This window comes from Hemicordylus capensis, chromosome 5, assembly GCF_027244095.1.
Source record: "Hemicordylus capensis ecotype Gifberg chromosome 5, rHemCap1.1.pri, whole genome shotgun sequence".
Classification (NCBI taxonomy): Eukaryota; Metazoa; Chordata; class Lepidosauria; order Squamata; family Cordylidae; genus Hemicordylus; species Hemicordylus capensis.
In genome coordinates, this window is record NC_069661.1 from 12,683,287 (window position 1) to 12,707,373 (window position 24,087).

The 24,087-nt window shown below is 45.6% G+C and overlaps 1 protein-coding gene across 9 annotated transcripts in view; it reads right to left on the bottom strand.

Moving 5' to 3' along the window:
* Positions 1-2,022: 2,022 nt before the first annotated feature.
* Positions 2,023-24,087, bottom strand: part of SLC4A4 (solute carrier family 4 member 4) — a 310,714-nt gene continuing 288,649 nt past the window's right edge. For 6 of the 9 annotated variants that reach the window (XM_053252941.1, XM_053252940.1, XM_053252945.1 and 3 more), the window contains 4 exons: positions 22,129-22,302; positions 20,247-20,408; positions 11,733-11,812; positions 2,023-7,191 (listed from right to left, as the gene is read on the bottom strand). In XM_053252941.1, the coding sequence (XP_053108916.1) occupies positions 7,086-7,191; positions 11,733-11,812; positions 20,247-20,408; positions 22,129-22,302 (522 nt within the window). In that variant the 3' untranslated portion in view covers positions 2,023-7,085. Of the gene's footprint in view, positions 7,192-11,732; positions 11,813-15,751; positions 15,849-20,246; positions 20,409-22,128; positions 22,303-24,087 lie in introns of all 9 variants that reach the window. The other 3 variants (XM_053252942.1, XM_053252949.1, XM_053252948.1) reach the window with 1 other exon arrangement.

Here is a 24,087-nt window from a genome sequence, read left to right on the forward strand (position 1 = left end):
AACAACATCTGGGGGTCCCTAGGTTAAAAAACCCTGTGCCAGATCGTTTCATAAAATTGTAAACGTCAAATTGCAGAGTGAAAGCTGTAGCTCAGTCATGCAAGCCTTTGACTTTGATTTATACGGTTAGAACAACACACAGCTGTAATCACCAGGGAAGGCAGAAAGGTCTGCAGAAAGCTGCTGGGCCACTGTTTGGGTGGGCAAGAGGCCAGAAACATGGCGACAAAGGCTACAGCAAAGGTTCAGTTCACGAACTTACTATGAGCATGTTTTCTAGCAGAGGTTGGTGCAAGGCGTCCAAGAATAACTAATATTATCTTGAGTAGTAATAATTCCTCGCTACTCAGCACTCATCATATCCAGCTGGGATTCTGTAAGCTAGTTTGAGGCATCGCAATTCAGGGAATCTGACAAATGAAGTGAGTTCAGAAGGAAAGCTGATTTTCAAAAGGAAAGATGACATCTGGGCCTTTTTAGCTAGAAAGGAAGGAGGCAGGTAAGGAGGGTCATGATAGAGTGCATAAAAATATGCTGGGTGCAGAATGGACAAAGTGGAAAGAGAAGTTGTTCTCTCTACCTCATACCCTGTTTCCCCAAAAGTAAGACCTACCCCGAAAGTAAGACCTAGCAGTAATTTCTGATGTACCGCTAATTGCCCTAGTGCATTTTTTTGGGCTAAAATTAATATAAGACACTGTCTTATTTTCGGGGAAACACGGTAATATTGGAACCCAGGGTCATCCGTCAAAGCTAAATGCTGGGAGATTCAGGAAAGACAAAAGGGAGTACTTCTTTTCACAAACTATGGAATTTGCTGCTGCTGGGATGTGGTGATGGCCACCAACCATCATCAGCTATCAGGAAGGGGATTAGACAAATTCAGGGGAGATCTAGCTTTCAGTGGCAACTAGCCTTGGTAGCAATCCACACCATTGCGGGGCTCTAACATACTGGCAGTGGTGCTCTGCAAGAGAGCAGAGCCAGCTGGAACTGGCCTCTTGTGTGATCACATGCCATGCATGACTTCCATTGGGAATGATGGAAATAGTACATACTGTGAGATCACAGAGAGGAGAGCTGGTCTTGTGGTGGCAAACTCGACTTGTCCCCTTAGCTAAGCAGGGTCCATCCTGGTTGCATATGAACGGGAGACTAGAAGTGTGCACACTGCAAAATATTCCCCTCGGGATGGAGCTGCTCTGGGAAGAGCAGAAGGTTTCCAGATCCCTCCCTGGCTTCTCCAAAGATAGGGTTGAGAGAAATTCCAGCCTGCAACCTTGGAGAAGCCACTGCCAGTCTGTGAAGACAATACTGAGCTAGATAGATCAATGGTCTGACTCACAGTATATGGCAGCTTCCTATGTTCCTATCACGCAAGGGGTCAGCTGTTCTGGTACTGCCCTCTTGCACAGCACTGAGAGCCTTTCAGCAACACAGATAGTTCTGCAAAGCCCATGTATTGCTGTGGGACATGTAAGCCACCGCAATTAACAGAAGCAACGAGGGTTGGCATGATGCACAGCCTACTGGCTCCATAATGGTCCGCCCTGGTGCGTCTGCGGACTCATAAGCAGCCCTCGTGCTGTTCAGAATGAGTGGTTGTGCAAGCAGCACTATAGCAGTTCTTCCTATTCATAGCAAATAGAAAAATCTGAGTGGCACTGCTTGTGCAACCGCTTGTGAGTTGCTTGTGCAACCGAACGGTGTTGGGGCTGCTTACATATCTGCAGCAGCCCCAGCCAGGGAAGAATGTTATGGAGCCAGCAGGCTGTGCATCATGTCAGCCACTTATTTAAATCACACAATAATTAAACCTGGGATTCTCAGGATTTCTTGTACCAGATAGCAGACCTCATAATTGGTCTTTGGGGCTCAAAGTTTCTAAGCCCTGGTTTGTGGTAAAGCAGGTTTACCAAGCAGGTTACAGAACAAAGAATAAAAAAAGATTTCTCAAAGTTATGTCACAAGACATGCAAATGATCAACAACAACAATAACAACAACAAAAAACCCATACAGATAAATGCATAAAGTTACTTTATTTTCAGTATACATTTAATTTTGAAAAATATAAATGCTAAAATATCTCATCTTCTTCATCTCTTGATTCCATAAAAGTCACAATAGAAAGCCTCATAAAACTGTAAAATTCTATAATGTTATAAGGAATTTCATGGTTTTACTTTTTCATATTACTTGGGTGGGTAGTGGGTGGGATCAAAGTATTGAAATGTTTTCTTCTCTTTTTGAAAAATCTCCTGTGTCTTCCACTGTGTTGATTTACTTCATTTCAAAATAAAGTGGCAGTTTTTGTTTTCAATAAGTCGTTCCTCCAAAGCAAATACAGACTTTTTAATAGGGTTTTTAAATGACCAACAAACAACAACAACAACAATAACAACAAAAAGTATCTGAAAGTGCATCTTGATTCCGAGAAATAATGCATATGCTTATTGTATCAGGGGGGACTACAGAAAAGAGAGACAGAAAGAGGGACAGACAGAGAACTCGGGAAGTTCACATTGTAGGTCTGGGACAATGTTATCTCTGGCTCTTTAAAAAGGTTCACTCAATTTTAGCCCTGAGCAGAAATCTCTCTGAAGAGTTTGGCTAGGAAATTGGTCTAAGCAGCATATCTTCCCAAGGCCCTGTTTCTCAATAAGGCTCACCAAACCTCTCTGATTTGCTCACCGAGCTACTGTTCCCTCTTCCATTCTTCCCTCCCTCCCTTTACTGCTCCCAGAGGCCGCCATAAAGACAAAAAACAAACAAACTAGAATTACTTATACACACACACTCACTCACTCAGCCTGAACTTCTGCTTTTAAATGGAAAGCCAGGATTCTCTGTGGGTGAAGAATGGTGTCACTCTGTACTTGCTGTCTATGGTGAACCCTAACCCCTACCAGTAGCCTGCTATGTGACCATTAGTGGCACAGTCCCATGCAGCAAGTGCTTGGGGCAAGCAATAGCTCTAGGGCAGCAGGTCAAGAGGGGGCAGAGCCGGCTCGTCCTACAGTTTAAATCAGTAGCACTGTGCAAAGAACTCCAGGACCATGGATTAGCCTTTCAGTGGAATTCCAAGAGAAAGGGCAATACCATACACACACACCAACATATATCCCAATACGGCGGGGGGGGGAGGGTGTTAAATACTTTCTGGATATAAATACATAGACATTACATGAAATGTGACATCACAATCTGAGAAAGTGCACCATAACTCTAGGAGGTCCAATCCAGACCTCACCAAGGTCAATGGCAAAACAAAGACAATTCTAGATCTATAGGGTTCAAAACCTCCCAGAACATTACCTCTTACTGGACAAACTTGTTAGGGGCGATGGTAGCAAGCCTGCAAGCTCCACGGAAGCCTTCTCCAGGTAGGAATCAAAATGGCAATACACAACTAGAAAGTTTGCTGCCCTCCCCCATTAAATATTGTTCTGTAAATTGTAATATCTGAACGTTTCTGAGTCTTACCATGTTGGGGCAGCTGAATAGACAGGTAGGTAGAATTAGCAATTTTATGGTGCGACAGCCTCCAGGCCATATGGCACCCTAGATTATGCTTCAAGAAGCTATATTTGTTTTCACATTCAGTGCACAAATAAAACTTTGTTCTGCCAGGTCCCAATAGTCCCCAAGATCTTAAAGAGAGGAAAGCCATCACTTTAGGGGCCCAATGCGATAATCACTCTAAGAACTTTGTCACCAAGTGCTCTTGACATAAGCCAAGTCCTATAGTAAGTGCTTCTTTCCTGCAAAATGTTTTTCTCGCAAAATGTATCTACACTATAGCCTCAACACTGCTTTGACAATTCTTCCCTCATCCCAGAGAATTTCGGGGACTGTAGTTCTGTGATGGAGGGTGGAATCCCTAATAATGAATTTTCAGCACCATCACCAAATCCATAAGAACAGCCCTGCTGGATCGGGCCCAAGGCTCATCTAGTCCAGCATCCTGTTTCACAAAGTGGCCCATCCAATTCCCAAGATGCTTGGGGTTGTGTGTGTTTCAGGGCAGAGATCCATGCCAGTCCAGCTGAGATAAAAACCCAATATAACCATAGTGTAGATACACCTTTAGTGCTGATAATAATAAATAATAAAAATCATGCAGTGAAGTGCTACTAATGCCAGGAACTCATGAAATGCAACATCTCAGGCTTGTGTGCTTTAGCCTCTATCAGGGGTTCTCAACCTTGAGTCCCCAGATGTTGCTGAACTACAACTCCCATCATCCCCAGCCACAATGGCCTTCAGCTGGGGATGTTGGGAGTTGTAGCCCAACAATATCTAGGGGGACCCAGGGCTGAGAACCCTTGGTCTATACAACAAGCGATTGTGTCAATTATGTCCTTTTCAACAGTCAAGTTACCGCAGTGAATTCAAGTACATTTAACATGGTTCAAAAGTGGAAGACCCTGTTAGGGAAACAATGACACTTAGGAACAGACAGATGGGGAAACATGAGCAAGGATGTGTCACACTGCATCTCAAAAACATTACGGCTGATTTCAATTCACCTCACTTTTCAATTTTTATGAGTTGTTTTGGGCTCTGAGGAGGAGATGGGGGGCTCCTATGCTCCCAATCCGTAGCGTATTTCTGCTGCTGTGCCACCAAATCACTGAAATGCCCAATGCAATTCATGCTCTTTGAGGAGGCTTGTGACAACTTCAGGAGTCCTCACAAAGTTGCCAATGTGGACAGCACGGAAGTGGTGCTTACTGCTGAAGTAACCGATTATGTCTAGAGAGCGCAGGGGCAAACAGGTCCACAATGTACACACTGGTCCCGATCCAGAAAGGCCTGTGTTAGGCTGTGTACTGCCCAAGCAAGCCACCCACAAAATCCAGGGGTGCTCTGAAGGCTGCATCTGATACAGCACAAGTCGTTGCTGCTGAAAGAGAGGGAGAAGTCGTGGTGCACACCCAAGCCAGCGCTGGTGCCTAAAAGGGTTATCTGGATCGTGACCACTGTCCCTAGCATTTCCCTGCAAGACATGTGTGGCTAAAGAGCTTTCTGGAGGCTGGGAAGAGACCATTATTGCTTTTGATAGCCAGTATATAAAAAGTATGTCCTTAACTGTTTTATCTTCTGCACATTCATGAACATAGCTGGATTGAGATCTACATAAGCAGCAGAATCACAAGGACCACGTGGGGCATTTCATGTTTTAACCCCGCCTCCCAAATGAAACTTTTCCTCCTTTCGCATAGAAAACCAGCACCTCTGAGAGGCGGCCCGTCTAAAAGCACGCTCCTTGACAGACTAGCTTGCTATTTATAAGGTGAGGTTTTTGTTGTTTGTTGTTTTGGTGGGGGAACATGCAACTATGCGACTCTCCCCATAAGCAGCCTGAATTGCTACCCAGGGCGGAAATGCATCTTGTGATTCTACTGGATATGGATTAGGATTTCTGTATCAAGCAGAAGTAACTGCTATGAATTCAGTCTAGATATCATCCTTGCCTGAAGAATCTACCTATATAAGACCATCTAATCTATCTGATAAAAGACATGCAAGCTAACCCACCAAAGATTTTGCTAGCATGGCTATTCAGACCAACAATTAAGCGTTCTGAAGCACCTCCTTCCCCAGATTATTGCAAATTAAATTTGCAAGCATAGCCGCCCCCGTCCCCACCGCCCCGAAGTGTCAGCAAGTTTAAGTACATGAAATAACACTAACAATCCTAAACAGGAAATCAGCACATGACTCGAGTCTGCATCTGCTCAGATGTATTACCCACTCCCGTTGGAGGACAATTTGCAAATGGGTACCACTGTACACTCCCCATTCATGTCAATGGTGTTGAGGAAGGAGGCCTGGCCTGTATAAGGCCTTGTGAGGTGAATCAAGGAGGTGCAGCAGTAGCTTAGAGGGCTGAGGCAGATGTGTTTTAGACCAGAGTTCTTAAACTTGGGTTACCAGATGTAGTCCAACATCTGTGAACCCAAGTTTGAGAAGCCCTGGCTTAAGAGATTCTGTCCCCCAGAATTATGTGACCGTTAAGCCTGGGCTGATTCCTTCATTGTGTGGTCAGTCGGATCTGGAAGGAAGGAAGGAAGGAAGGAAGGAAGGAGGCATTTCTGATGAAAAATGTTAATATATCTGATTTCAGTTCTATGATGTACCCTTGAGATTGTGTATTTTTTTCTGCTTTTTTTGTTCTTTTTTTTGTAAAAATCACATTATATACCATACTATACAATTATTATTATTAAATCTTTTTTCTTCTTTTTTTTTCCTTTTTAAAAGAGGAAGTCCGACATCTAGAAATAAGAGGTAGAACTACTCAAAACTATACGTTTCCTGCTGCAGGAAAAAAAATTCATTTTTTACAGTAATTTTTTTAAAAAAGGTTAAAAAATTGACAAAAAATATAAGTCGCAGGTTAGGCCCCCATAATTTAGAACAAAAATAATATGGGGGTGGGGTGGGGAGAAATAACACTTGTTGCCAACAGGTAAGAGTCCATTAAAGTGTTACAGAATATAAGTTGCATAGGAGGAGAGGGCTGATCCCAAACACTCACTACAGCGATGGCAAAAGGTTGTTCTGTATGGGGATGTACCGTTGCATCTTTTGTGTGTGTGCTTGTGACTAGAGAAGCAGGTGTGGTGTTAAGAGTGTTTTAAGATTAGCGGCACTTAGCCTAGAGGTCAGTTTTGTTCTGCTAAAGAGAGAAAAAATTAAGATAAAAATAAACCCCCAAAGAAAAACAAGGATTCACAATTCGAAAGCAAGTCATTTCCCTCGACGTTTCACAAAGCTGTGACAATATCTCCTGAATGCTGCAATATTTCCCGAACGCTTCCACCCTCTGCTGCAATGCTCATGAGGGTTATTTCGCATGTGTGGGACTGAGAAGGCAAAACCAAAAAAAAAGTGTATTGGTCAGAAAGAAAGGGACTGAGTGAGTGAAAAAGATACGTCCCGGGAGAAAAGCCAACAGGAAGAGGGACAGCAACACGCCTTGGTTTTACCTACGCAGAGAGAATTTGAATATTTGGCTAATGGTGAAGAAGAAGAAAAAGAGTAAAAAGCCAGTTCAGTAGAAGATTAACAAACAAGTTACAAAGTCGTTTCTGTTCCCTTGCTCCTCCATAAATAACCACTGTCTTCAGGATCAAGCTCTATTCTAATTTGAGGCACGACTTTCACTGGAGTCCGTGGAGGGCTGAAGAGGGAGACAATGAAAGGAAACAAACATCATCAAACAGAACGTATGCCTCGAGATTAATTTCTAGCATATAGGACAGGGCTGTATCAATCATTTATTTATTTATATACCACCCTTTGTCCTAAGACCCCAAAGCAGTTGAACAAGATAAAACAATAAAATCCAATACAATGTAAAAACATGATTCAATAATAACTCAATAAAAAAACAAACCCAGAATAAAACATAGCTAAGAAATTTAAAAAGAGCAGGGACAGCTCATTGACCAAGAGCCTAATTAAAAAGGGCAGTCATCATTCTCCTGATTCCAAGGAGAACTGATTTCAGTTCTATGATGTGTCCTTGAAATTGTGTTTTCCCCCTGCTTTTTCCCCTTTTAAAATCACATTATATTATATACCATACAATACAATGATTATTATATAAAATCTTTTTTCTTCTTCTTTTCCTTTTTAAAAGAAGAAGTCCAACATCTAGAAATACGAGGCCGAACTACTCAAAACTATACATTAGGGATGTGCATGGACCAGTTTGGAGGCCCTTTTATGGGCTTCCAAACCGGTTCGATAGAGCAGTGGTTCCGCCGGTTCGAAGGCAGGGGAACAGCTTAAAGGACAGGGGAGGGTGCACTTGCGCTTCCCCCCTGGTGCTCGTTGTAAAAATAGTCCAGCGGGGGAGCAGCGTACCTCCTTGCCGCCCCGTTGACCCCCCGACTGGAAGTGACCGGCACATGTCGCGGGCAGGTGCGCACGCACGCCGGGCACTTCTGGCCAGGGGGTCAATGGGGCAGCAAGGAGGAACGCTGCCACCCCACTAGACTATTCTTACATAGAGTGCCGGGGGGCGGGGAGTGTGGCAGGGAGAACAGTGCACCCTCCCCTGTTCTTAAAACTACCCCCCCTGCCACCACTATCGGCTCAAAGGGCGCCAGTTCCATGCACATCCCTGCTATACATTTCCTGTTGCAGGAAAGAAATTCATTTTTTCACAGTAATTTTTTTTTTTTAAGGTTTAAAAATGGACACAAAATGTAAGTCTCTCCCTCTGGGAGCCATTTGGATCTTATCCACAAGCGAGTTCCATAGCCTGGAGGTAATAACTGAAAAGGCCCTGTCCCACATAGTTGATAGGGCCTTTACATTTACATCCTGCTCCTTCTCCAAGGAGCCCAGAGTGGTGCACATGGTAATGATTATCCTCACAACAACCCTGTGAGGTAGGTCAGACTGAAACATAAGCAGTTAGCCCAGAGTCACAAAGTGAGTTTCATAGCTGAGCAGGCATTTGAACTTAGATCTCCCCAGTCCTAGTCCAACACAACTCTCTTAAATGTTGTTATAAATATGGACCACTGTTGGTTTGATCTTATTTATTTTTATTATTTTATTTAAGCTTGGTAGAGAAATGTAGGTGCAGAAGACAAACATTTACAATAGGGAAGGTTAAGCTATGACAGAGCTGTGGGATTAGTATTAAAACCTTTTCCTCCTATTAGTGAAATACATGGGATGAACAGTAAAGGTTTTTCCATTCATTACTGAACTAAACTAACCAAATCCCCAAAAGGAGGCAAAGCATAATACATCCACAGAACTTCAGAGGAAGTACCCCGCACGTGTGTGCATGTCTAACACATTCATGCGCACATTGGGCATGACATGCACGCACTTGCGCCCACATACACGGGTGGGATACTTCCTGTCACTTCCAGTCTGACGAGGGAACAGGGCGGCAGGGAGGTATGTGGCCGCCCCGCCTGACCCTTTTGAAATGTAGTGCTGGCAGGGGGAATGTGGTGGAACATAGGAAGCTGCCATATACTGAGTCAGACCATTGGTCCATCTAGCTCAGTATAGTCTACAAAGACTGGCCATGGCTTCTCCAAGGCTGCAGGCAGAAATCTCTCTCAGCCCTATCTTGGAGATGCTGCCAGGGAGGGAACTTGGAACCTTCTGCTCTTCCCAGAGCGGCTCCATCCCAAGGGGAATCTCTTACAGTGCTCACACTTCTAGTCTCCCTTTCATATGCAACCAGGGCAGACCCTGCTTAGCTAAGGGGACAAGTCATGCTTGCTGCCACAAGACCAGCTCTCCATGGGTGGCAGTTCAGGTCAGCTGTCACCATGCTGCTCGTCTTCACAAGAGCTCATCAGAACCAGTCCGCTGAAGTGGAGAATTGGCTTTGCATTTAGAATTGGCATTGCATTTGCTGGGACCATACAACCTGAATGGCAAGGTGTGGGGAAATTTGGTCCACCAAATGCCTTTGCCCATACTTCTTCAAAGGCAGTTTCTCTGCACCAGCTAGCGTCTTGCCTATTAAGAATTCACTCAGATCCCCTGAATGTTAAAATCTCTTTCTCCTGGTTCAAGGTAGGTGGGCTAACTCGCCCCTGCTTGTGGCTCGTATTCTTCAGAGAGCCACTGGACAGTCAGTGAAGACAATACTGAGCTCGATGGACAAATGGTCTGACTCAGGATAAGGCAGCTTCCTATCTTCCCCAGTCCAGGGGTTCCTAAGATTGAGTTCCCAGATATTGTTGGACGACAGCCAAAGGCCATTGTAGCTGGGCATGATGGGAGTTGTAGTCCAACCATATCTAGCAACCCACCTTGGGAACCCCTGAACTAGTCCAACAGGCAGAGGCTTTATCTTTTTCTGGCAGAGGCGGCATTGGGGGGGGGCAGTGCTATTCCTTTGCCACAGGACACTTTTCTATGTACTAGCCAACCCCACACAGAGCATCTGTGCAGTGCTTGGGGGCCGGCTATTCCCCCCTCCCTCTTCCTCCCGGCCCAGTTTCTCCTCTCTTCCCCTTCCCTCCGGCCCCACGCTCTCCAGCCCTCCTTCCCTCCCGTTCCTCCCCCCACACAGAGCCACGGCGGGTGGCCAAGAAGGGCCCCATCGCCACCTGCTTTTCTTCTCCCCCTCCGCCCACCCGCGGCCGCCTTTCTCTCCCCCCTCCTCCACTGGCCGGCCGGCCAGCCACCACCGGCACTTTCTTCCCCCTCTCCTCCTCAGTCCTCCTCACTTCGGAACTCTCACAGCGTGTCGCGAGAGTTCCGCCGCCAAATCCTGGGCATGCATGTCCCAAGAGAATTAAATATATAGATATTACTTGCTCTAAAAAGTGCTTAAACCTTTTACTGCACCACAACAGCCTGGTTTATATTGGCTTTGAGAAGCACCATCTCAATAAAACGATCCAACTTATATGGAGGATATTTCTTCTTCCGTGGAGAGAACGGATGCCGCAGGGACACCAAACATTTCATGAAACTGACAGGCTTCACCCAAGTGGTCACTTTTTGTTATTTCTGCACAAGCGAGGGGACCTTGAGCCTGGCATCATTATGTGAACACCAATGCTTTCTTTTGCCTGACACCAGGTTGTGAATCTCTGCAAGCTCTTTGACCCCCCCCCCAAGTAGTCAATCTGGAGCCCCACCAGCACCTCCAACGCCTGCTCCTGCTGGGATGAGGGGTAAAAAAGAAAGGGGGCAAGCAAAGCATCAAGCCTGGGAAGGGTGTTTGGGGCAGGGGGAGGGCTGTGTGTGGTGGAAAGAAAGAGAAATGTGGTTTCCTGCTGTGGCTGGAAAATCCGAAGGAGGCCAGGTCTGCCCATTGACTGGTATGCGTAGACCTGGCCTCTGCCTGCACCAGAGCTACAATTCATGGTAGCACCATTGTAAGACATAAAGGCTATTCACACAAGCAGCCTGGGCTAGGTTGCTTGTGTGCAGTGCTGGGATCAGGGCCCATCCTGGCACCCCCTGCCTGCCTGCCTAACCCTGCTTTGAACCCCGGGATTAAGGGCGCAAGCATGCCATAAATCCCGGCGCCGGGGTCATGTGGGAGCTCAGACGGCGTGCAGCCCAAGCATGCACAGAGCCGGGCGTCTAGAGCACCCCATGCAGCATGCTCATTGTGCATGCATTGTGGGATATCCGGAGGCTGGGACACATTGTGTTGGGACTCACTGCACAGTGCATTGTGGGATATCTGGAGGCTGAGACACATTGTGTTGGGACTCACTGCACAGTGCATTGTGAGATTATCCAGAGGCTGGGACACATTGTGTTGGGAGTCTGGGACTCATCGCATGGTGCATTGTGAGAGATCCAGAGGCTGTCCCGGCCTCTGGAGATCTGTGCTGCTCCAAGCAGCACGGATCAAGTGGGAATGTGACCCGTGCATTCCACGGCCTCAAAAGGATAATCTGGGGGAAAGGTAAGTTCTGCTCAGCCTTCCCTCTGCCTGCCCAACGGTCGTGTGAACAGCCTTACAGTGTGTATGTCAAGAACCTATGCAAAGGATCATATATGCATACAAATCAGTATATAAATATTTGCAGTAATAGTAGTAGTAGTAGTATTTATTACTAATATTTATTTATTTGATTTATATCCTGCCTGACTCCAATGGCTCTAGCCCGGTCGCAAAAATTAATACGAGAAAAACAAAATAAAGCAAACCGTTAAAAACAGCAATTTAAAATTTTAGTAGTAGTCATCGTCATCGTTGTAGTAGATCCTTACCTTGGCATTGTGTGGGAGTGGAGGTAAGGAATTTTATCAGCACGATGTATGGCGTTCAAGGAATGTTGGTGATTTTTCTCCTGTTTTTAAAAAATAGGACAAAGAAAATGTTTGGTCACTGCCTATAGCCTTGGTATAAGTTCCCCAGGAGTAATTTGGTCATAAAAGAACAAGGGCTAATAATGTGCTACGCAAATAAGCGCAGTGCTTGATCAATGACCCACTGCTAAGCAATACATTTGTTTAATAGTCAGTTTAAGTACAAGGCATGTGTTCAGATGTGACCTGCAGTGGGTTCTGGACCTGTGGCTACTCCACTTGTGTGCCACCATTAAGCTCTGGCCACAGGAACGAATCAGCATAACCAGCCAGACCAGCAAATAAGCAATATGCCAGAGCAGGTCATGTGACAGAGCCTCATCCAATCTAACTTGCACAAACGTTCCCCGGGCAACACACATACACGAAAAACGTCTATGTGAGAATGGAGTCTTGCTGCATCAAACAGACAGGAATCTAGGGCCCTGTTCACAGATCTTTCCTACAAGCACTGATGTATCCATCGTCCACAGGAACTGTTCCAAAAGTATTCCTGTGGAGGCAAGCGTTAAATCAGAACTGATTCCCGGAAGCAAGCCTTAATCCCTTGCTCGTTCATGTTCATGGAGAAATAGAAGACCTCACCCGCCTGGGATGGGAGGAGGGGACTATTTCGGACAGCAAGAAAACTTTCCCCATTCGTGATTCTTTTTCTGTCTGCTGTCATAATGGATGAATTTGATGCCACCATGATTATTTATTTATTTAACATATTTTTGTATACTGCTCAAGATGCAAGTGTCTGGGAGGTTTACAACAAAACAATTAAAAAAACCACAAATAAAAGGGTTAAGATACGATAACAATAAAAAATTTAAAATGTTAAAACTATTAAAAATCATCAAACTATTAAAACAGTATCTAATTAAAAGCTTGGGTGAACAAATGTGTCTTGACTGCTTTTTTAAAAGTTGTAAAAGATGGGGAGGCTCTTATTTCAGCAGGGAGCATGCTCCAAAGCCTCGGGGCAGCAATGAAGAAGGCCCATCCCCGAGTAGCCACCAGACAAGCCAGTGGCAACTCCAGACAAACTTCTCCTGATGTTCTCAATGTGGCTCATAGTGAAGATGATGTTATCTTAAATACCCTGGGCCCAAGCTGTTTAGGGCTTTATAGGTTATAATCAAGACCTTGTATTTTGCCCGGAAACTTATCGGCAACCAGTGTAGATCTTTTAAGATAGGAGTGATATGGTCTCTCTGAGATGACCCGGAGACCAACCTGGCTGCTGCATTCTGGACTAACTGCAGTTTCCGGACTACGTACAAAGGTAGCCCCACATAGAATGCATTGCAGTAGTCAAGTCTGGAGAGGAACAGCAGATGTACTACTGTTCTGAGGTCATTTATCTCAAGAAACTGGACGCAGATTACATATGAAACTGGCACCATCCGCCATTACTGGATGCAAGGTGGGTGATCTCCTCCGGTATCTGAACATTTTGATATTTGGCTTTTTAACTCAGGCTTTTATGTGATTGTCTCCATTGCTGCTTCTTTGTATATTGTATGGCATTTCTATGTATGTATTTTTGAAATTTTTAATTAGATCTGTTTTTTATATTTTAGCATATTTTAACTGTGTTATTTTTATGGTCTTGTTTTAACTTTTTCTATGTGAACCGCCTTGTGATTATTTTAATGAAAGGCGGTATATAAATTTAACAATAAAAAATAAAACACTTAGGAACAAAGGAAGCTGCCATATACTAAGTCAGACCATGGGTCTACCTAGCTCAGTATTGTCTTCACAGACTGGCAGCAGCTTCTCCAAGGTTGCAGGCAGGAATATCTCTCAGCCCTATCTTGGAGATGTTGCCAGGAAGGGAACCTGGAACCTTCTTGCTCTTCCCAGAGCGGCTCCATCCCCTGAAGAGAATATCTCACAGTGCTCACACTTCTAGTCTCCCATTCATATGCAACCAGGGTGGACCCTGCTTAGCAAAGGGGACAAGTCATGCTTGCCACCACAAGGCCAGCTCTTCTCCCATACTTACCTGCTTCCCTGTCTATCTGTCCAATCAGCCCTGTCCTTCATTTTACACAATCGGCATATCTATCACCCCCGCCCTCTCCTCCAAGTGGTTTGCATGTGGTTCTCTCCTTTGCATACTGCAATAGCAGGAGGATCCAAAGATTACTGCTGAATAACAGGTAGGGCACAAAGGTAAAGAACCGCTTTTGGATTTGAGAAATCAGAGGTTTCAATGGGACAGGCTCAAACCAATCATGAACTGGATTTGCAAGTGTACTTTGAATTTGGGAAGCATTACACTGGGTACATTTGAGGACTGGACAACTATCTCAACAGTCTTGTGCATAGGAAGCTGCCTTATACTGAGTCAGACCATCGGTCCAGCTAGCTCCACACTCTCTGCACTGACTGGCAGCAGCTCTCCAAGGTTTCCTAGCCCTACCTGCAGATGCCAAGAATTGTAGGCCCTGCCACGGTTGCTCCCTAAGTAACTAGTATTCAGTGGTATACTGTTTATGGAAATGGAGGTTCTACATAGTATCATGACCAATAGTCATAGACAGACCTCCCCTCCTCCATGGATTTCAAAGCTCTCTAAGCTACATCATGTGGCCACAAATGTCAGAGGCGGCCCTTCCATGAGGCGAGGTCAGGCCGCCACCGCCTCTGGCAGGAGATTATTGGGGTGCCAGCAGGGCAGCAAGTTGCTCTCCTTCCCTCTACTTTTAAAAAAAGTGGATAAAAAGAAATGGGGCTGCACACAAGAGGGGCACCCCCTTTGGCACCCTGATCCAGGCGGGCAGAGTTTCAATTAACCACTGGCGAATTCCATAAATTGTGTTAAAATTGGACCGAAGTGCAGCCAGAATAAGAAATCCAGACCATTCAACACGGATACGTGTTTCTTGTCACAGGTTATGTCTGCAGAGAGTCAACAGTGCATTCCTCTTCCCTCCGGGTCTGCTTTTACAAAAGTAAAATATTCATCTCAGAGATTCTTCCTCTCCCGAAAAAACACACACCCAACCATACACGATCCATCATATGCAACTGCGTTGGGATTCCATTCTTATTAAGAAAGTTAAAGCAACAAGACACACACAGGGTATATACACACACACACACACACACACACACACACAAACAAACACACACAGGACACACACAGGGATAAGCAGAGGCAGTGGTGGCATGTTGTTGTTTTAAATGGGATGGGTGGGAATACAATCATGTTGTGGGCATTAGCACGAATTTGAGAAAGAGCAAGAAGGAAGCAACTGTAACCCAAGCCACCTAAAGGAAGACAAGCGTGTTAATAGAGCTACATGATTCACAGGATGACCTCCTTGTGAAATTAAGAAAGGACACAGAGGAGAAATCTTCAGCTTAGGTTCTGGGTTTTGACAACTGATTGGACCCTAAGGACACAAACAGCAGGAGACAGTGGTGCTGATTCTATAGGATGCAAACCAGAAGATTAGCCAGCAGGGAGGGAAACTAAAGGAAATCGTTACAAATCAAAATTAAGAAAACAGTTAGAAGGTGCATGGGGGGGGAAGTATATATTGTGCCAGAAATGGGCTGGATGATTTGGAAGGTTAGAAAGAGCGAGCGAGCGAGAAAGCGCTAGCGATCAATTGGTTAGCAGCTGGATAAAAGCAATTCAACGTGGAGGCACAAAGCAGGGGAGTGGAGGGGGGAGCAGGAAACCCCCTCCCCCGCACAAGATATATATTTTTAAAAGCCAAAAAAATTGTACATGCTGCATAAAAAGCCTGGAGGAAAAAAAATAGGTAAGAAAAAGAAAACTACAGAGCTTTAAAAAAAAAAATCAATAATCAGTATATACAGATATATAAATATATATATATCACTCTATATCTGGGGTTTTTTTTGGCAGTGCAATTCAGATGGAAGCGGGCATGCAAGAGGTTAGTTCTACTCACTGTCGGAAGGTTTGCTATCACTTAGGAAAGGTTCCTGTTCCATGATGTCCATTGGAATTTTAATACTTGGGACTTTTTCTGAGTAAGGGCAGTCGGACTGTGAAAGAAACGTGCACAACAGTTCTTAGAATGTTTCCACCTCGCTTGCTCTCTTCTCTCTCGTACTACTCCCACAGATTATCCACAGAGCAGACCAGCCCAGCTCTGGTACAGGAGGGATTCCGCACCAGCCTGCCATTGCTTTAACTCCATCGTCATGTCTAGCAATGGTGCCATCTGCTGGCGGTTAAAGATATAACCATGCAATGCACTTCAGTGGACTTTACTACTGTTCAATTCACAAATGCACTTTGAAAGATACCTCCAAACCTTTAGGGTGCAGGGATCAGTATGTGTTTTATTATATATCACAGTGATTCTTCTTTTTCTCCAAGGAGCTCAAGGCAGAGTTTATGGGGGCATGAGCTGCTAAGGACTCTAGAGGAAGTAAATATAGCCATATACTTACCCCTAGGGAAGTAAATATATGGTTGCCACAAAGCAAAGATAGTCTTCTAATTAGGCATAATGAACAGGCTTCTAGAAAGGCCTGTATTACTGCTCCAAAGGCATTCTAGTGCAGACAAGAAGCACTGCTGTCACCTTAGTAAAGATTCCGCAGTGCAAGCACTGTACTCCAAGGGCCCTCTTGAACCCCTTGTGATGGGAGACTGCCATGCCCTGAGAAAGTCAGGGCTTCAACTGTCAACTAAGCCAACCCAGTGATGGACGAGGCTGGGCCACTGGCAATCAGCAGTGATCCTTCACGGGCCAGCCCAAGGCATTTTGGTGCCTGAGGCAGAATCGAAACCAAATGGTGCCGCTCCTCACATCAATGATAAATGATCTGGTATGGACCTACCCCACTCCCTGAGGACCCCAAGGGAAGCTCTGCTTCACACACACCCTGCCTTCTGATGTTAGGCAGGTCAGATGGGGATGCACTAAATCAGGTTGGAACAACTGCAGCCCTCCAGTTGCTTTCAAAATACAACTCCCATCAACCCCAGGATAGCCACAGTGTCCAATAGACAACAATTGTGGGAGTTGTAGCCCAACACATCTGCAGGAGGGTCAAAGTTGTGCAGCCCAGCACTCAACCAAAACTTTGGAATCCTCATCCCCAGAGTATGTACCTGGACTACTCCCCACACACTCCTGCCCTCCCAGTGCTACAGAAAAGCATGCTTGCTTCAGAGGACCTTTGGGATGGGGCAGAGGAGATCAGCATACAGCTACTATGTCTCTTGCCCGTTTTGCGGCTTTTATGTTGATTTTTCTTTGCTGGTACAGGAGGGATTCCGCACCAGCCTGCCATTGCTTTAACTCCAGCGTCACGTCTAGCAAAACATCAATAAGTTAATGTTTTGGCTTTCTTGTGTTTGGTTGCTTGTACGGGTATGTCGTGCTTTTCTTAAAGCTACTGCCAGTGCTGATGAAACTGAAAAGTGGGTTTTGAAAGTGTTTTAAAATTAAATCCAGTGTTTAAAGAACTCTGTTTATCACCCCTTAAAAGCTGTCTGCTTAATTACTAAGTATTAAAGGTTAATTCTGGGGACAGGAGCATTTGTTGGGGCTGGGGCTGCCAGCGGTGGTCCCGCATCTGCTGCCATTCTAAATGACGATGTGGCCCTAAGGCCAAGGAACTTTCTAGCGGGCTTTGTGCCTCCTGGCCACAGGAATCATTATTTTATTTATTTTATTTTATTTTTACATTTATATCCTGCTCTTCCTCCAAGGAGCCCAGAGCGGTGTGCTACGTACTTGAGTTTCTCCTCACAACAACCCTGTGAAGTAGGTTAGGCTGAGAGAGAAGTGACTGGCCCAGAGTCACCCAGCTAGTCTCATGGCTGAATGGGGATTTGAACTCGGGTCTCCCCGGTCCTAGTACAGCACTCTAGCCACTACACTGCGCTGGCTCTCATTACGCTGGGAAAGGAAGAGGGATGTGTGTGTGTATGCATGTGTGTCTCTGCATGTGAGACAGTGACTGTGTGCAAGTGAGAAAGAGAGCACATATGCCGTGGGTTACATAATTAGAAGCTGCTTTGTATCAAGTCACACCCTCACTCCATCTTGCTCAGATTTGTCCACGCTGACTGGCAGCAGCTTTTCAAGGTTCCTGGCAGGGTCTTGACCAGCGCTACTGGAGATGCTGCCAGGGGGTGAACTTGGAACCCTCTGCATGCAAAGCAGGCTGCATGGGCTACAGCCCCATCCCTGGTTCTCAAACCTGGGTACCCAAGTTTGGTGATTGTGGCTAGGGATGGAGTGATCTGTAGCCCAACAACATCTGGGGACCCAAGTTTGAGAACCTCTGACACATGTGATCGCCAGCAACACAAGTGTCCTACAGTTTCTGGCTCATTTGAAAATAGGCAATGCATCTGTGGTTGCCCAGCAACCAAACACACAACATTTCCCCTTCCTTTCCTCTTTTCAACTTACACTCCCTGAGCAAAGTTACTAAGGAGTTTGCTGGAAACCTACATGCCTTTTTCTGCCTTAATATGAGAAGGCAGCAGTGGAGGGAGCACTGCTACCTCACGTAGCTAGCAATGGCCTTCCTCAGAGCAGGTTCTGTCCACGAAACACCAGTTGTCAATTCTAGAACAGGGCCTCATATGAGCAGCCTTAAAGATTTTCCATAGCTTCCTCCTTCCCTAGATAAGAGATGGTGACTCACACACTCTGAGTTCTGGAAGAAGGCACGACGGTGATAATTTTCCTTCAGAATATATAGGATGAAAAACAATTCAACACATTTTAAGGCACAAGGTCAGAGGTAGGTGTGTGTGTGTGTGTGTGTGTGTGTGTGTGTGTGTGTGTGTGTGTAGAGTTCAAAAAGCACCGCATTATAAGCAGGCACTCTTCCCATTGCCATTTTTAAGCTGGGATCACCAACAGCATTTAAAATGCAGGGAAATATTTTGTGTTCTTAAAAAAAAAACAAGGAAACAAAAACAAAAGGAGAAATAAACAATGCATATTCTTTCTGAAAGAAATCTTTGTTGTTGGTGGTGGTGAGGATGGCTGCCAAAGTGATTTTATATATCCTAAAAAGCAGATAAGGAAGAAGGAGAAAATCAAGAATTGGGAGGGGTACACATAATAGAATGACTATGAGGAGGAGGAAGAGGAGGAGGAGGGTGGGGGTTGTGTCATTTCTGTCAACTCTGATAAGGAGGAGGAGAGAAGGTTTTTAGAAATCAAGCCTCTCCCTGCAATTTGAGAAAGGTGAAGTTGAAAAACGAGAGTCTGCATGACTGAATGGCTTGATGGCATAGGACCATCCCTGGGGACATATTCAGGTGGACAAACGTCATGTGCCCCTGGCTGCCAGCCAGCAGCAGCAAATCTTTCAATTGTGGTGCCTGGAGAAAGCATTGCTGCCATCAGGGGCATTCCTGCCAGCCATTCCTGTGACCTTCTGGAAATAAATTACATCCACCCACCTGAGCATGCTACCAAGACCAAGGAAATTATTGTGTGGTGACCTCATATGAAATGGACTGGAAACGCAGGCGACAGGACCCCCATGGTAGCAGGGCCAAACCAGTGGGGCTGCAAGGTAGTTTACCTGGAGGTTATAGACCTCTGAGGCTGCTACCTATGTTTTCAGGACTGCTGATGCAAAGAGAGGGACCGGACAGTTTTGGCTGTAATGATGCTAGCTCATCAAAATAAATGAGGGCCCCTTTTGTGTTTGGCTGAAGTCAAGGGATCTTAGGGTGAAAGTCCACAGGCTATTGACACAGACATTATGCACAGAGAAAGCCTGCACAAACTCCCTTGGGAAGTTTTCCTTTACATGTCAAGTGCATGTACAAGTAACCAGGCACAAAGCTGGTCGTTGCAGGGGATCACCACTTCTGAAGCTGCTCATTTTTTACAGCAGAATAATGGATGGACAGAGATGCTGGGTGGATGGTGCAGGGAAGCACTTGGGAATTGCAGGCAGTGAGGCTCTAAAGCCATATGAGGCAGAATAAGAGCATGGGCAGGGCTGTGTATGCTTTACGCTAAAGTAAATTAAAATCCTGTGCCCAAAGAATCCAAGTTCCGGGTCTGGATTCTGCAATCTACACAAATGAGGTCAATTTGTGGCGTTTCCACTTATTTTGTGTTATTTATTCCAGACCCTAGCCTAGAAATTCCATTCACTCATCCCCTTTCTTTTCGCTTCCGGAATTTCTGCAGGCACTGCCTATCCGAATTCCATATTCTGCGTCCCTTGCAGAACTGCAAACGACACACAGCCCTGAGCATAAGCGCTGCTGTGCTGAGTCAAAGCCAGCCCTCTGTGTCTAAGAGCAGCAACATCCAGAAGCCTCCAAACTCAGTGGGTGGGGCAGCGGGGGTGGGGGTGGGATATACCCAATCCAAACCAAACTGCCATAAACTAGCCAGTGCAAAGGATGTCAAACTATATTAGCAATGGATAAAATGGCCTTACATCGTCATTGTCACTATCCAGGCTGCCCTTCTTCTTCTTCTTCTTCTTCTCGTCCTCTTTCTTCTTCTTGTCCTTCTCGGGAATGACGTCGTCAAGAAAACTGAGGTCATGCTGGGAGAAGAAGTAGTCCATGGCCTTTCTGACCGCCACGAGCGCCAGGATCTAACAGGACAGAATTCAGCACCCCCTTATTGGTATGCAGCTGCTCCCCCACCTGTGCTGCTGAAGCTCGTCTTCTTTCGCTTCACCTTATCCAGCATAGGCCCCTGTGCTTAGCCTCCAACTGGCAGAAAGAGAATTAATACATTCGAAATCTGAGCACCTAATGGATTAAGCTTGGGTCAGGCTGCAGACTGAACTCTCCGGCACTCAGATTCCAGGTTCTGATTTCTCCTGTCAATGTAAACAGGTACAGTATCCAAGAGGATAATGTTAACCTGCCAAAGCTATTCTGCTGGAGACATAGTTGCAAAACTGCTCTATGCAGGTTGAAAGAGGTTCAGAGGAGTAAAACATTTCAAAGGGTATGCAAAAGGCTTAGATTCCTAGGGCCCACTTTTGATTTATTGGAAAGGAATCCAAGTACATTTTGGCGTCACTGGCTGTGTTCTAGGGATGGACACAAACTGGTTTGTGCACTCCTGGGAGGTGGGAGGGGCTTTAAGGGGCAGGGAGGGTGCCTTTACCTGCCCTGATGCTCCCCCCCCGCTGGCGCTCTCCCCAAAACCATTACCGCAGGGCTGCAGCATACCTCCCTGCAGCCCCCGTCACCATCATACTGGAAGTGGCTGACGCGTGTTCATTGGGGAGAGCGCTGGCAGGGGGAAGTGGCAGGGCAGGTAAGGGCACCCTCCCTGCCCCTTAAAGGTGCCCCCCTGCCTCCAAACTGGCCCAAACACCGGACATCCGAACCGGTTTGGCACTCCAGAAAAGTAGCACCGAACCGGTTCGTGCACATCCCTCCAGTGTTCCACAAGACAGTTACCCCAGAGCAGTCCCATATCTCGTAAGAGGTACAAAAACAGATAATGCAATATATTTTTTATAGTATGCAACTATTACAGATACGACAGAAACCCCACAAGCATAGGCATGTGCTAAGCATCAATTTTGTTGAGCATCAGTTGGATTGGCCCACTGCTAGCTTGGCAAAGAGGCACCTTTTAACATGGTGATTCTCTTTATTTAGCAGGGGGAGAGTAACTGGCCCTCTCCACCCCCAGCACAGTACCTCCAGTGACTGTTCCTGGTGCCTATCTTATGTTTCTTTTTAGATTGTGAGCCCTTTGGGGACAGGGATCCATCTTATTTATTTGTTATTTCTTTGTGTAAACCGCCCTGAGCCATTTTTGGAAGGGTGGTATGGTATGAAATGAAATGAAATGAAATGAAATGAAATGAAAAATTCTTCAGACTTGGCTTAAAAAACAACAACATTCTGAAATTGCCTTACCTAAAATTCTGAAGTTACCCTACATGCAGCTGAAAACTAAATTACTCTGCAATCACCCTACATGCAGTTGAAAAGCAGGCATTTTATTAAGTGACAAACACTTCAATGTATCCCCAGCACTGGCCCAAAATTGGGCCAGTGAAGTTGCTCAGTGTTTACAGCAGAATAATGGATGGACAGAGACGCTGTGTGGATGGTGCGGGGCCAGTTTTTTGCATCTCTTATTCTCTCCTTTCACTATCCTATCTCTCACTATTAAACATGTTTCATATGGAATAAAAATGTAAACGTTACAATTTGTTTGACCAGCTTGTCAGGGCAGAAGGAACTGTGTGGGGTAATGAGCAAGAAGATTGCTGGCGGCATTTCATATGGCCCTAGGAAGAAGAGAGGGTGTCGGGGAAGGGAGTTGTGGTGGTGCCAACCTACCATAACTGGGAAAACGATAGCAGCCACTGTAGACTTCAGGATCCAAAGGAGAGCCAAGCACACCACCTGGAGGAAAGTGAAGAGGTGCACTCGGCGGAGGGGGACGTGGCGCAGGTAGATGAAGTCAGGTTGGTGCTTCAGAGGCATCAGGAGCAGCTTTAAACGATCCATGAACTGGGGTAGAGAAAAGAGAGTTCAGGGGTAGGGGACCTGGCACACTAATACAGAAAAAGAACACAGTTGTTTTATCTGCAACTGGCGACTCAGCAATGCCTCAACCTTATTTTGAAAATGAAAAGAAAAAGGTACAGGATTCTGTCCTACAGGGAACAAATATGATCAAAAGGATTTTTAAAGCCCCAGTCCTACAGGTGTGCACAAGGGATGCGCAATACGCACATGGAACTCTGTGTGAGCAAAGACTCTCCCCTTTTATTGCAGTGCTGGAGGAAGCTGGGTGCACATATCCCCACTGTGTGTGGGAACGCTGTCTCCCACACCAACTGAAACGAAGAAGGCGGCTCTTATGTGATTCTCCCAGGAGCTCCAAACTGAGGCACCCGTGCATAACCAAAGCTGGCTTCCTATCTAGCCGAGGGTTAAGGCTGGTCTACATATTACTCTGTTCCCCTTGGAGGAGGTGTCCATGTAGTGACTCTCCTCTATGCGATGTGGCACATGGATCCTCCCAATCATATGGAAGATTCCCACACTGGATTCCATTATTGGCCTGGAAACACTTCCACTATAATTGGGAGGAACTGCGAGGCAAGCCAGTTAGATATTACAGCCATGGCATGAAGAGCCTCCATGTTGAAGCCTCTTGCCAGGAGGCTGAAGAAATGCACTGATTCTCAGGCAGAGAGATGACTTGGTTACATACAAGTTGTTGAGGGCTGTGAGGAGAAACACCAATGTCCTCACACAGCAGAGTATGCTCTGATTATGACAGCTGGTTGAGTTCAAAAAACAAATAACATTCTAAGAAGAAACTAAAACTTCACATACTGAGAGAAAACCGTGGAACAACATGCCCAAATAGGCCCTAGCCTTCAACAACCGAACAATTCTAACATGGCCTATTAACATGACTCACAATGCCTCTAGTGGCTAGAAGAGGTTACTGCGGTGCAAGGAGCAATGCTTCAGAATTCTCACTTCTAACACTTTTCATTGCTCGAGCACCAATCAACAACTCCCATCATATCTACAATGCAAGAACATGATCTCTTGGCAATGGCTTTGTGAGTGCATCTGCTAACAACTTCTCCATTGGGCAATATTTCAACTCCACAAGACCTTTTTCTTGTACATCATGTACATAATGGTATTTTGTGTCAATAAGCTTTGTTCTGAAAGCGTTTTGTCGTCTCCATTTGTGAAAGCAAAATACAACTTTGTCCTTAAACAGTTCATTTTGGTTTCAGTTTATCAGCTCTTGCAACCGTTTGTGTATCCATGCCATCTCATTTTTACATGGTGATATTAAGGAGAACATTTATATGGAGCAACCACCAGGGTTCAAGGAACCTGGTAAGGAGGGAGCCCCTGGTGGCGCAGTGGTAAAACTGCCGCCCTGTAACCAGAAGGTTACAAGTTCGATCCTTACCAGGGGCTCAAGGTTGACTCAGCCTTCCATCCTTCCGAGGTCGGTAAAATGAGTACCCAGAATGCTGGGGGGCAATATGCTAAATCATTGTAAACCGCTTAGAGAGCTTCCAGCTATAGAGCGGTATATAAATGTAAGTGTTATTGCTATTGCTATCTCCTGGCAAGCCTGAGTGGCTGACACATATTCTGCTTCTGTAGAGGAAAGAGCAACAATGTTTTGCTTTGGGTTTCGCCAACTAATTGCTCCATCTCCATAAAACAACAGGTATCCACTTGTGGACTTACAATCTGTTCTATCTTCGGCCCAATCTGCATCCACAGAACCCACTAGTCTAGGATTACTACTTG